This window comes from Aquila chrysaetos, chromosome 2, assembly GCF_900496995.4.
Source record: "Aquila chrysaetos chrysaetos chromosome 2, bAquChr1.4, whole genome shotgun sequence".
In the NCBI taxonomy this organism is placed as follows: domain Eukaryota; kingdom Metazoa; phylum Chordata; class Aves; order Accipitriformes; family Accipitridae; genus Aquila; species Aquila chrysaetos.
Window position 1 is genome coordinate 80,584,875 of NC_044005.1, and position 14,146 is coordinate 80,599,020.

Sequence of the window (14,146 nt, forward strand, 5' to 3'; positions counted from 1 at the left end):
AGAAAAAATTGTGTTACATACAACACCCCAACCTCCTACAACCACCCTGGAGGAACTGGGACACAAGCCTACAGGAAAGATGGGGAGGGACTCTTTATCAGGGAGTGTAGTGACAGGATGAGGAGTAATGGCCTTAAACTGCAAGAGGGTAGATTTAGATGAGATGTAAGGAAGAAATTCTGCACCGTGAGGGTGGTGAGGCACTGGAACAGGTTGCCCAGAGAGGTTGTCCTCATCCCTGGCAGTGTTCAAGGCCAGGTTGGATGGGGCTTTGAGCAACCTGGTCTGGTGGAAGGTGTCCCTGCCCATGGCAGGGGGGTTGGAACTAGATGGTCTTTAAGGTCCCTTCCAACCCAAACCATTCTATTGTTCTATGATTCTGTATTAAGTAATGCTTAAATGTGATGTTTTTAAACATGCATCAGAAATAAAGTGAGCATGATATCACAGTCCCAGGAAGCAGCAAACATGGGCTGTCCTGCAAGGGAGGGGTGCTGAGAGGGCGGAGTGACAGTGACCTCAGTGACAAGGGGTACCGTCCCACAGCACCCATGCGAGAAGCACAGAGCGGGTCCAGGGATGGCACTCAGAGCCAGCCAACAGTCCAGTGGTTCCCAGGCAGCTCCCCAGTGAGGAGACAGATCCTGAGATCAAACCAGTAATTCAAATATTTGGGTGAGGGTCAAGGCCCAGGTAAGCAAGGTAGAAGGTCAGGTACCAGCTTACTTGCAGCATAGCCCAGGTGAGGACCAAGGGCGAGAACCTGAGCTTAAATGCAGTTCCTGGGCGAGGTGGGGGACCCCCAGCAAACCCTCCCCCAGCTCCCTCTCAGCTCTTTTCACAGCAGTTTGATCCAAAGTCAAAGCCGCATCCCACCAGAGCTGACCTCAAGCACAGCCGGGCAGTCTGCAAAGTGTGCGTGTGACGTGTGGGGAAGTGGCAAGAGGACGTTCATTCTTGGCCCCAACATGGTGACACGATGTTCCTAAACATTTTCTGATTTATTCTCTTCTTTGATAGATTTTTTTTTTTCTGAGAGGCTCTTAGAGTCAGGTATCTTCTGTGGGTTTTCTCCAATCTCGCTTAAAATGTACTTTATTTTTGTCGTTACTAATTAATGTCTCATTGATTAGAAAGGAAACATAATCTTTAAGATACTGGACTGGAATGCACATAACTTGGGATTCATTTTTGCTTTTAAATGGCTTCACTGGGGTTCTGCATAAACCTTTCTGCTTTAGTTGTCCTTTAGTACAAAATAGAGCATTGTGCTGCCTTTCACCCAGCCTTATGTAACTTTAAGAGCTAGATTTTCATCAAGTATCTTACTGTGTGTCTGTACAAGTCCCAGTCTTGGACTTTTCTTAGTCTTCATCAATTACATGGAAACATCTGGGGTTATAGATAGGAAGTTTTTCTCCTTGCCTAAAGCAGACCTAAAATACAACAGTTATCATAATCACTTTCAAATTTCATCTCATCATCATTTCGTCTCATGACATGGCATCAGCATTTTGCAGATATTTAATTTCTTGGCTGATTTTCTAAGTCATGTATGATACTACTGTAACTCTATTTCATGCATAGCTCATTACTTTTCATACTCTTCACTATGTAACTTTTTTTCCTCCTGATTTTTTTGCTAAGAAACCAATCTTTGTTCTCTCTTGATGTTTCTTTTCCATCTTCCCCTGTTTTTTTCCATTGCTTTTACAGAATGTATTTGTTTACTTAACATTATTAATTCTAGTACTCCCATAATAATCTTTCAGTTGCATGAAGACTAGTAATGATTTTTGTGAAGTCAGAGTATCAACCGTTAAAATACTACTGATTACTTACTTTAAAATAGCTCAGTAGTTTTATCCCATATAAATATTGTGAGGAAACACATTTTCTTTACCTGTAAAAATGAAGTCTGTATATGATACTAGAAATGTACATAATTACATGAATGAAGGGCAAAATATAAGTGGGCAAGAATTCTTCCACATTAGACATGCAACAGCTTTCTTTTTGAAGTGTCTAAAAAGAAAAATAACCTTTTATAAACATCTATTTTAGTAACCCCTGAGAAAATGTCATTATGAAAAAGGTATGTAAAGATGGGTTGCTGAATGTAGGATTTCTAAATGTACAGTAATATAGAGCATAGACTTTTACACCTGATAATAGTGACAGATGTAATAGCACCTATAATGGATATAATAGTTCAACACTGCTACCTTAAAAGAAAAAATGCTAAATGATCCAAACTACACATTTGATAGCACATTATCTAATGGTATCGTTGAACATCATGAGATTCTGAAGATAATGGAACGGTCTCAAAATAGAAAGACTATGAGTATTCTGTAACAAGGCTAGTAGTTTTTGTGCAGATCCATGTCCTTTCTTTTTTTTCTGTGGGGAATTAGCTCCCAGGGGTGGAAATACAGAGACAGACAGAGGAATTAGAAATTAGCATACTTGCCTGGCTGTGGAGCTAGGTGGTTAGAGTACTTCAACTGTTTGAAGGCAGAGTTGGGATTCACTAATTAAATTAAAACTATTCTGGGAGGAGGATCAAAATCTAGTTTCCACCTCTTCTGAGTTTAATATTCTACACCTCAAGTCTGCTATTATTACTACTAGTTAGTCATAGTCCACATTTTTCTGAGATCTTCAAAGGCTTAAGCAGAGCTGGTCACGCTCCGACACAAAGGTCATTGGGACAGGTTCACATGCACACCAATTTACTAATAGGACATAGCTAAATTTTAGATGCTTTCATCCCAATTTAGGTGACGATAGGAGAGACTGAATACCAGCCTTTGACATTATTCTGTAATTTTCAACAGCTCCCTGAGTCATTTAATACTCTCCAGCTCAAGGTTTCCACAAACAGTGTCTTTCCTGTCCTACTTTGATCTCTCAGCATGCTCCAAAGTATGCTCCAAAATATTTTTGAAGTACGTGGGGGAAGAGGAGGACATTTAATGAAATTATGTATTTAAAGCAGTATCAATCCATGTGCACTATAGAGATAGACCAAGTGTATGTAGGTGTAGAAATATACACATCCACATGTCATTCCACATGCTGTGTAAAAATGAAAACAATGTAAACAAATTTCAAAATATAAATGCAATTGTTTATTTTTATTAAATGGCTTCCCTTGTAAGATGCAGTTTATTCTTTACAACAATTTTCTCATTTGTAAATGTCAGTTTGGAGGCCACTATCTTAAAGTGTAAGATAAATATACTGAGAAAAAAAAAGGCATTGTAGAACTAAAAGGGAGAAAAAACATTATATTTAAGGCAAATTAAAATGCTACTAACTCAAAGCTATTGACAATTTCTAAGGTATTAAACATCATATTGTGTTTTCATCATTTTCTGTATGACTCCAAGAATAACCTTCATAATCTTATTTTGGTTTTCTTTCTGTTCTGTAATCACTCATCCCCATGCAATAAAAATTGCCAGATATATTGAAGGACCAAAAAAGACTTTTCTATAAATTAAATAGTCCTGTAGGACTCTGTAGTCTGCTGGCTTTGACTGTGATACATCAAGAACCTCAAGCATATGACTAAGGACCTTTGGTTTTCAGATATATACTTTGAAAACTAAGGATTTAATTAAATGTTTTGCTGAGTGTATGTGAACATAAAAGATTTGAGGATGTGCTTGTATGTTTTCTTCATTGAAGCTGTAATTCACATGCCTACGTTTTTAGAATATCTACTTCTATCATAAATTAATGATAAATCATTATCAGGAAAACATCTATGGTTAAAGCTCATGACTTGAGCTTAGATGTTCTGGTTTACTTCTTAGTTTTGCCACAGATGTCCTATCTTAACTTGGTTATCATTAGTTTTTGTCAACAGGGGGAGGGAATATGGAAATCATGCTTTTAAGCTCTTTCTCTTCAATACATAATGCACTAAATGAAAATCAAATCTTTAGCAGGAATGAAATAAGAAAAATCTGACTTTAGTTACAGCAGTGTAGTTCTGATCAGTTAATTGGACTTATTCCATTTTCACATCAGTGTAATTAGATGTAGATCTTGCTTTGTTGTATAATTTCTGTTTTTGTAATGAGGGTTTGATATTCAACTGTGTTTGGTGTGAAAACAGAAATATTTTTCTCTGTTTGAATTCCTAGGCTGCCATGGAAAGTACAGATGAACCTTAAGGAACAAGTGTTCTGAAGCTATCCTCCGTAATGAAGCAGGTGTGAAAGTCAACTCCCATTTGCCAAGTGAAACAATGACTATAAAATCAGCAGTTTGCACGTTTGTGTGCTTTCTTCAGCTATGCGTTGTAAATGGGCAGGTAATATGTGAGAGGGAAATGACTGCTGAATGGCGAGTGGAACCAAAACCTAGTGTAATAAAATGGAAACCAAGGGAAAACATCTGCTCAGACTTTTACACTGAATGCTGGAACATGAATAAAAGTATTACTGGGGAAATCTCGGAAGAACAAAATCTCAGTATCCCTCAGATATGCCCCTTACAGCTTCAATTAGGTGATAGTCTCTTCATCTCCTCTGAGCCATCCTTTGAGTCCTACGGAATGAATGTGGTAAATGTGTCTAAGGAAGAATTTATTAACTGCCCTAAAGCTAGTTTTCTTCAAGAGCAGTTGATTTTTGTTTGCCAGATAAGAGGACTGCACCAAGTTGACCCTAACTGGCTTGGTGCTGGAACTCATTACTTTGCAGAGCTTCATAAGAGAGGTCCGCTATTGTGCAACATGGGCCTCCGTCTGAACGTAACCGTGAAGCAGCAATTTTGCCAACAGTCTCCAAACGCACCATTATGCTCTGGGCATGGAAAATGTCTAAGCCATGTTTGGGAAAAAGCATATAATTGCCATTGTTTCTCACAGTATTCTGGAAGATTCTGCCAGAAGTTTGATATGTGCTCCACTAAACCTTGCCACAACAATGCCTCCTGCACTGAGAAATCAGAACTTTCTGGAGATTCTTATGAATGCACATGTCCTCCAAAATTTTCAGGTATTTCTTTTCCCCTATAGCAATAAATGTTACATAGATAATACATTTTCCTTAATGGATAATAAAACAGTGAGAACTTCATTAGCAAGGTTTTTGTATAATTTGATTGTCCATTGCCACTACCACGCCTGCACTGGGTCTCTTTTACATGTAGTCACTCATAGGAGACTGTGCAGTCATTTGAAGACAGTTTGTACTTGCTTACATTCATGAGTGCATTGTGGGGAAAACCAGAACAAGTTCTTATCATGCTTCTTTCCCACTTAACCACGAGACATAGGTAAGTACTTGTGAACTTACAGAAGTAACTGATTTTTTGTTTGTTTGTTTGTTCAGCAGTTCAAGTTCTTACACCAAAATAACATAAATCATTTGGAGTAAGCTCCCCCCAAAAGTTAGTTAACCAAACTGCTGAAAAACAGCAAACAGTTTTGTTGAAATGAACTTTTCATTCAACCTGCCACAAAACCTCCCTTTTCAGTTTAAAGACCTTTTAAATTACATTAGAGAAACTTTTTAAATCAGAATTTGTTTTTTAATTGAGAAGTCAAACATTTAAGTAGACGAGCAAGCAAAACAAAGCACGCACTTACTCTTTTCTTCCAGATTGTTTTGCGCTGTAAAGTTCCTTTCAAAAGGAGTTTGCTAAATGTACTGTTATCACCAAATTAAATATTTCACAAATAAAATTCACCTAATTCTATCTAGGAAATATTGCCGTACTTACCCAAAACCCACTGGAGAAACTGAATCTGGGTTTGGGATTGGACTACCAGAGTGTACAGCATGTTTAGATACATTCTTACCTAACCATTGTCCGGATTTCATGGAGGAAGAAAAGGGGACGAAGGAAATTATGGGTATATTGTTCCTGCATTCAGACCAAAGGGTTTGGGAATCCTTCAGAAAGTACCAGAATTATTAATTCACATCACAAAAAGGATTGTTGTAGCTCTTCTGTACTTGTGGTGCAGAATTCTAGCAATGTTCCTTTGATGGACTGCACTTCTGTGCACTCGCAATAGCGATGCTATGCTATGAAACACAGCTGATGAGTCAGGAACGAGTGAGGTTCATGGAACACAGAAATGAAGGTTATGTTGCATAAAGCTTGCTGTAATTTATTTTTAATTGCTTTTCAAACTGCATAATAATTTGGTTACTAATGCATTTGCAAATAGAAGATTATGCAGGTATGAATAAGTCAATGTTATGAGAAAAAGATTTTTATAATTATTCAAAGTTTAGTAAAATAGTGGAAAACATTGATGGTATGCAGTACTTTATTTCTTTTATAATTTCTGGGGGCTGTGTAAAATGCTTTGAAAATAATATCAGTAAGTGTCTGGTACTACTTTAATTCAAATTAATGGAGAGATTCACAAGCAATTCTGTTAAAAGCAATGATCATGCTTAATGTTAACAATAAGCAATGCTTAAAATATTCTGTTAGCCTATATGGGACAGTGTTGGCTAATGCCATAATTTTGTACTAGCAATACTGATCCAGTAAATAAGCTGTATGTAAACAAGAAGAACTAGGAGATTAAATATACATTATGGACGTGGCTACACAAGAGTAAGGGAGGAAAAAAGTGCATCCCATAATATGAAGTCTATTAGAAATTTGAAAAGTTGTTGAAGTGTGAATAATGTCATAGCAACAATTCAAGTGGCAAGCATAATTATACGGTACTTAGACCCATATGCTGTAATAGCATAAACATTTTAAAATTGTAATTTCCAGAAAGCTGCATATTAAAAATTCAGTCAAACTGGACTCCACATGAGAACATCTTTTGTTTGCAATGCTGGAAGAAACTGTAAGCTAGATTCCTGTCAAAAAGAAACAAATATTACAGTACTAATAGCATTTCTGCATTTTAACCTACATGTGAATTTGTAACTATATGGCAGATGAGGTTGAGCACAGTAGCTCATCTTACAGCAGCTGAATATCTTTCTGCCTTGCTCTAGAACTTCAGTAATTCTGGTGAAAACTAGCGACCAACCTTAGCACAAATACCTATCTGTCCATCCACCTATCTATTAAATATAATTTTTTATTTTACATATAAATTTGACATTTCAGGAAAAAATATTATTTTTTACTAAAGTTCAGTGTTCCTATTATCCCTTTTAAATAGGTAAAAATTGTACAGAAATAGTTGGACAGTGCCAGCCCCATACATGTTTCAATGGCAACTGCAGCAATGTTACTCCAAACACTTTTCTTTGTGAATGTGACAAGGGCTTTACAGGTAAGAATCACCTTTGTTTCTTGTCTTATAATAATGGTTTCTGTGTTATAATAATGGTGTCAACTTTTGCTTTATTAAAGCAGTTATTTTAGAGGATTGTTGCATAGTTTGCAATTTCCTCAGATTTTTTTTTTTAAATAGGTTTTGTAAAATAAAAAAATCAGACTTCCATGTGACTATTCTAAAATACCCATGTACTAAAATAAAACCATATAAATGATAGAGGCTTTTCATAATTGGATCCCATCCAAGAATACCTTTCTCCTTTTGGCATTATGGCAAAGGAAGACTCATAATCACTAACTCACTGGTTCTCAAATACAGAGTTTGCAAGAATAGTATCAAAAGCTCTTGCTGGATGATTTAGAATGATCATGACAGCTGTATTCATAATTTCAGCATCCTCTTAATAGCTGTGCTAGAAAAATAAGATGGGAATAATTTAAAGAGTCAATATCTCATGATTTAGTGGTATGTCTTGATTAAAAAAACCCCCAAGTTTCAGAAGCTAATCGGTTTACTTATGATATATTGGACAAATAAGATGCTTTCATGAGAAAAGCTTGAATTGGAAAATGTATCTAAAGCCATCCTATTGTAAACACTTTTTCTTGGGGGTCAGGATAGCAGCCAAACTTAAAACACTATTCATTCTTGTACTTCACAGCAGAGATTTACTGTGTTGGTATAAGAGAAGTAGCAATACTCAGAAGAACATTTTTTAAGAATGAGCTAAGCATAAAGCTAGCACTTGCATATCCAGGGACAGTAAAACTTTTTAAAATGTCTCTTTCTTGGAAGCATCACTTATCCCTGACAATCATAGAATATAAACAAATCATTACATTGAGATGCAGAGCTAAAAGAAAAACAAAAAAAAAAAAGAAAAAAAAATAGCATAAGGGAGTTAGAGGGATCCAAGAGCCAATCTTTATTTTCATAGTGAAAGACAGAACATTCTTGTTGGCATTTTAGTAAAGTCTGTGTAGAACTATAATTTTCAAAATGGGATAGACATGCTTAATTCTAAATGCCTAGTAAATCTGTTTTATATTACTCTCCTTTTCCTCCTTCACTGTAGAGAGCATTGTGGTCAACATCATCCTGAGAAAATTGGAAAAAAAACCCTTTTTTTTTTTCCAAAGGAGAAAAGTCCACTAGTAAAGTTTTCTAGAACTAGCTTTTCCCCCACGCATGGTCTCTAGCTTTTTGGAACACTTACTCTTGTCCCTTTCACTCAAATTGTGTGGCCACCTTGCTTTTGAAATTTTCCCCACAAAAATCTTTTGTATCGTTGCAATATTGACCTAATGAGGGAGAGGAAGGGAGAAGACGGGAGGAACACCCTTCCAGATATGGCAATCCCAAACCCCTAATGACATGAAAATAGTTCAATACACTCAACTCTAGTGGATGGCACCAATCATTGCAATCTATTCTCCAGGGTGCTGGTAAGGATTGTGAAGGAGAAAAGGAGACTATGAGTGTGAATTAGCTCCATTTTTTATTCTCCAGTTAGCTAAAAGAAAATGGAGAACCCTTTCTTGTTTCTAAGCATAATAAGTATCATGGGAGGAGAAAGCACTTTCAGGAATTTACCTCTTTTTTCCTGCTCTTATATAAATACCCTCAGGTCCTGCTGTAACAGGAAAGTAGGTAAGACATCAGCATACCTTGCAACAGGACTGACTGACTAACACACAGTATAATTTTGCATATATTTTGTGACCAGATGTGGTTGTTTTAAGTTTACATTTCTTCCTGTGATCTTGTGTAAAAGTGTTTACTAGCACTAAGGCAATTTCAAGAACAGCTACCTCAAAAAACCCAACCCATGTGAAAACAGACATTTTTCTATGAAAGCAGACATTTTTCTATTGTTATTCCATCGTGGCTGTATTGTGCTCTCAGACAAGATGAGTTGCGTGATTATGAATCTTGTCTCTCGAATGCTATTCTAAGTGCGTGAAGTTGGCAGCAAATTCAAAACGTTCCTCTGTTTTGATATCGAACTTGTGCACAGAAAACACAAACATAATACAAAATTGTGCAAATGATGTTTAAGATTTGATAAACTTTGACATACCTGTTTTCCAAAATGAGGTATGAGACTGGCAGTAACTAGTTCACATGATCTGAATGAAAGTAAGAAATATTCTTGTTACTGTAAATTGATAAGCTGTAAATAAAATTATAATAAAATTATTTTATATTTATAATTACAATTATTATTTACAAGTATTTATTTAAAATAAGTAAAGGTTGCTTTGTCCAAGTTGTGTTCACAATGATAGAATGATCTATTGGACTAGCAATATATATGTTCATGTCAGTTATGTATTTTTATTTTTTATTAATTGTTTAGTTCATTCACTGAGCTCTCAAAACACCCTTTACTCTTTTCTGAAACAACATTTTTAACATAACTTAATAACAAACAGCTGGCATTAGGCATGCCAGTATTCTTATGATTGAATACTCCAATTCTTACCAGAATTTGCACCCTTAGGCTTATTAAGGAATGTTTAGGAGAAGGGGATCTGGACGAAGCAAGGACAGGGTGGGTATAGAGAGGAAGGAGGTATAACATAGGCTGGTAGTGTGTGAGCAGTCACTGCTCCAAATCACTGTACTCTACCCATTATTCTTATGAAATCCTTTATTAACTCTCTTTACATGTAATCTCAGTCTCTCCCCATCTGTGAGCGCTGTAAGGTCTAGATGCCAGAAACTGGAGCGGTGAAAGTCACTGAATTTGAGGTCTGCAATTGGAGTTAGACCACTGGTGGTAGTCGTCCTAAGGTCTGTGGTGCCAGCAGCTGGAGTGAATGAGGGTATCAGCATCAGCAGCTGAAGGGAGACCACAGATTGTAGGAGCATGTGTCTGCAGTGAGTGAATTTAGTGCCAGCAACTGGTGTTAGACCTTGGGTGATGGTGGTTCCTGTGCCTGGTACCAGCTGGAGCAAGTGGGAGTCCCAGCATCAGCAAGTGCAGAGGGGACCAAGAGTAATGGGGCCTGTGTGCCTGGGCATGAGCCACTGGGAAGACCAGAACATTTATATTTTCCCCTAACCTGGTGCATGCACGTGTAATTCGTTAGCAGACTTCAAGCTGGACTATCTGGTGAGTAGGAGGCCCGGGATCTCGGCATCAATATTAGATGAGCTGAGGTCCCACGCCGCTATTTAAGGGGTCCGTGAATGTGCCTGTCCTTTTCAACTAGAGAGTAAGGGGCTGTGTGTTTCCACTAGCAAGCTTCAATCCCGACCAGCCAGAGAGGAGGACTGGGATTTGTCTTTTTGAACATATGTTTTATGTGAGTTCTGGTAATGTTCTGTGTGGGTGTTGTTAAAGGCAGCTCCCTGTCTGTGGGCAGTCTGTGTAGCTGGCTGTGCTAGTGTCCTCTGCACGTGTATGTCTCTGGCACACGTGTTCATCTCTGCTGCTGGTTGAGCCTCCAAACAGGAAAGCCACAGCTTCAACCGTTGGCCTGGGACAGAGGGACTCCCAGGTCTCCAGGGGCTCTGGGCTGAGCTCCGGCAGCTGGGAAGGAGGGGAGCTCCTCAGGTTCCAGAGTCCACCACAGGAGATGCCTGTTATATATCCCCTAACAAAGAGGATGTCTCAGACATTCTGATGGATGTTGTGGTCCTGTTCTGAAGATGCACAGAAAATTAACGTGATTCATTCACAACCAACAGGAAACAGCAATATCTTAACTACCTCTGCAATGGTAATGCTTAGTGTGCTTACCCTAGACAGCGTGTGGTGGATTAAGAGCAGTAGTTTTCCATTTGAATGTGTTTTGTTGAATCTGGAGAGCTTTTTACCCCTTAGGTGAGAAGATGGGAGGTAAGAGAAGTGATTAAAAACCAACCCTCTGTAGAGCACTTGAGATTATTGGAGTTTTTCGCATATTCCTGTAAGGGAGACCTACATTTCCTGCCTTCCCCAGTGGTCCAATTAGCCTCTTTACAGGCCGTAACGAGTTCCCTCCTCACTTGTGGGACAGGAGATACTATAAGAATTAGGTGGTTTTGCTTGGAGCCACTTTGCTAGAGCTTCCATCATCCAGGTGCTTTAGTTTAAAATGGTCTGTTGGCTTAATCAGTGGATTACAGCCAGAGTACTTTGAAAAAGATCATAACTGTAAAAGGACTTCACTATATATATATATATGGACAGAAGAATTTATTGTTTGTACAATTAGTGTTTTAACAGCCTAATAGTTCAATTTGTCTAATACTAACACTTATAGCCCAAATTAATACCTAAAGCCTTATTAATAATACCCCTCAAAATATTATACAGAAACGCCTTCCTACTATCTATTTTTTACTTTGGTATTATGCTCAGCTTTCCAGTGCTCCTCTTGGTCCCAAGACCAGTACATCAGTCTCCCTTAAGAAGAGGGGGCAAGACTTGCAGCAAGTGGTCAGCAATCTGAGGTCTTCGTTGGGCGGAGTGTGACATTCATGCAGAAAGTCTCTCCCCATCAGTCATGGGTCCATCTCAGCCTACTTTTACATGTTTTCCTATCATTATCTGCTTCCTTCTCCCAGGCTGCCAGCTGCAGCAATATTCCCTAATCACTGCTCAATGTCACTGGAATGGAGAAAGTATGGTCAAGATTTTGGGCTGGTTTTATGAATGACACTGAAATGGCTGAAGTTCTTCTAGGGTTAAGGAAGGAAATGCATGTTGTATTTAGGGGTTTAATGAAGTTACGATGATTTTTTTAATCACATCACTTTATGTATATTTCATCCTTGTTTCAGAAGTACCGTAAAATCTGTGACAGCATGTCCAGAATAAGAGTTTGCATCTCTCCCATGAATCAACTATCACAAAATTATTTATTTTTTATTATAAAATACTTCCTGTAAGAGAATTCCAGCTGATTTTTTTTCTTTGCCCTTTCTACAGCTTATTTTTAACCTACTTTTAAAACAATTTAAAGTAGAAATTTCAAAGTTAGAGTTTGAGTCTCCTCAGTGTCTTTTGTTGCATTTAACCTCTGTCATAAACTACCATTCAGTAGACGCTTTCTTCCACTGTACTTTCACCATGGTCCACAGACAGTACTTGTCCTCACTTTCTGTGTATCCAAGTGAAGCAACTTAATGACAGATGGAACTGAGCTGATGATTAAGAGACTCAGCTCTTCTCCAGACTACATACCTATTCTAGGCCAGAGACCATAATATATCTCAGTCACATAGTACCCAGATAGGAAAATAAAAATGCAACGCCCATCTCCCTGTTCTCTGATCCAGCTCTTTAGTAATTGTTTTAAATTTAGAGTCAGCAAGTTCACAGCATTTCATTCACATCGTGTTTGATGAGGGTACCTTAATTAAGACTATGTTTTCTAGGGGCTTGTGTTTCCAGAGAGTGATTCAGGGAACTGAGGCCCTGAAGAGACTACTTCAGCAATGAAGGAATATTCTAGTTTGAGAGTTAAGGTAAATGCCCTTAAGTTAGGTGATGAGAATATGTGACAGGGCTTCATATGTTTTTTGAGGCTAAAGCAGTTTAGGCAATTGTTACTTGACTGCTAGATAACAGTAGTACAAATAGCTATAATTTACTCTTACAAACACAACACAGATCAATCTATCTTAGCTAGTAGTAAAGATATATACACAACAAAGGCTTGTCAGAACTATACCAAGTGACATGAATTCGTTTGTCTGACCTAGCAGATTTAAGTTTTCTTAAATGTATTCTCCTGATGTGATTTCATTGCACACTTCAGTAGTCTATTTTTCAAAGCTTCCTATCAGTTTTGATAATCTTCCTGCATCACACAATTTTTTTGCCTTTATTAATAGAAAAACATCATTGATTTATAAATAATTTTCATATATGTTAAGTATATCAACTCAGCGTTAAGTATACTCAATCAATATAATGATTGAATATATCTCTGATAGCACTTTACGATAGACAAGTATAATTACTCTGGGACAACACCAGATACGTATGCTTCTTGTAGTTTACTGCTAGTTACTAAATAGAACAGCTTCAAATGCTGAGCAGCTCAGTGACCCTTTTAAAGGAGTTAGTTAACTTGCACTCAGATCTCTCTATTACTAACGTTATGTCAAGGCAAATTCCAGTGACCTTTCCCATGGTTAAATGTAAATCAAGACCTTAGAGAGTAACTTGTACATTTCACTAACACTCTAATCCAATACGCCAACTAGTAAGTCTTTAACAAAATGAATTGTAACAAATTATTAAAAAAAAAATTGGGGAAGATTACTGACCAGGAGATGAATAATAATACTTAGTTCCACAGTACAAAGTGGAAACTGCCCTATTATAAGAGAAGCTCTAAAATAACTTGGAAATACAGAGCAATGTGCAAACATTCGTGGGTGCTGTACAGATTTTAAGTATATTGCTTATAAGTTGCTTTGGGGATGTATGCTTGAGCTGGGATGAAGTGAAGAGTTTGGCTGATGAAACACAGGGCAGAATACTAAAAGATGACTTAGTTCAGGAAATGGGTTTTTCCTTGTCTTTTTAGTTTTGCAAAAGCACATTGTTTGTCAATATTGGCAGCAGTGTCATCTTAAAAATTTGGATGAAAGAATGTTTGTTTATCACTATCAGTTTGCATTTAATTATCTGGGCTTGTAAAAAGATTTTTACCCTGAAATCATGATTTAAAATTTATTTTCCAGATTTTTACAAATAAAATGCTTCCTACAAAATAAAAAAAGAAGTAGTGATTTAATAGCTGCTTTATTTTAAAGCAAAAAATGGTAAAGTTATTTTTTATTAGTCTCAAAATTCATTAAAAACTGAGATCCAACCATACTCAGGCTCTACGTTAGTGTCTGTGGAAGATACTTTATATG

General features: G+C 37.3%; 1 protein-coding gene across 2 annotated transcripts in view; it reads left to right on the top strand.

Moving 5' to 3' along the window:
- EYS (eyes shut homolog) overlaps positions 1-14,146 on the top strand; it is a 1,018,924-nt gene that overhangs the window by 114,179 nt on the left and 890,599 nt on the right. For both annotated transcript variants that reach the window (XM_030007184.2, XM_030007189.2), the window contains exons 2-3: positions 4,158-5,015; positions 7,163-7,276. In XM_030007184.2, the coding sequence (XP_029863044.1) occupies positions 4,262-5,015; positions 7,163-7,276 (868 nt within the window). In that variant the 5' untranslated portion in view covers positions 4,158-4,261. The remainder of the gene's footprint in view (positions 1-4,157; positions 5,016-7,162; positions 7,277-14,146) is intronic.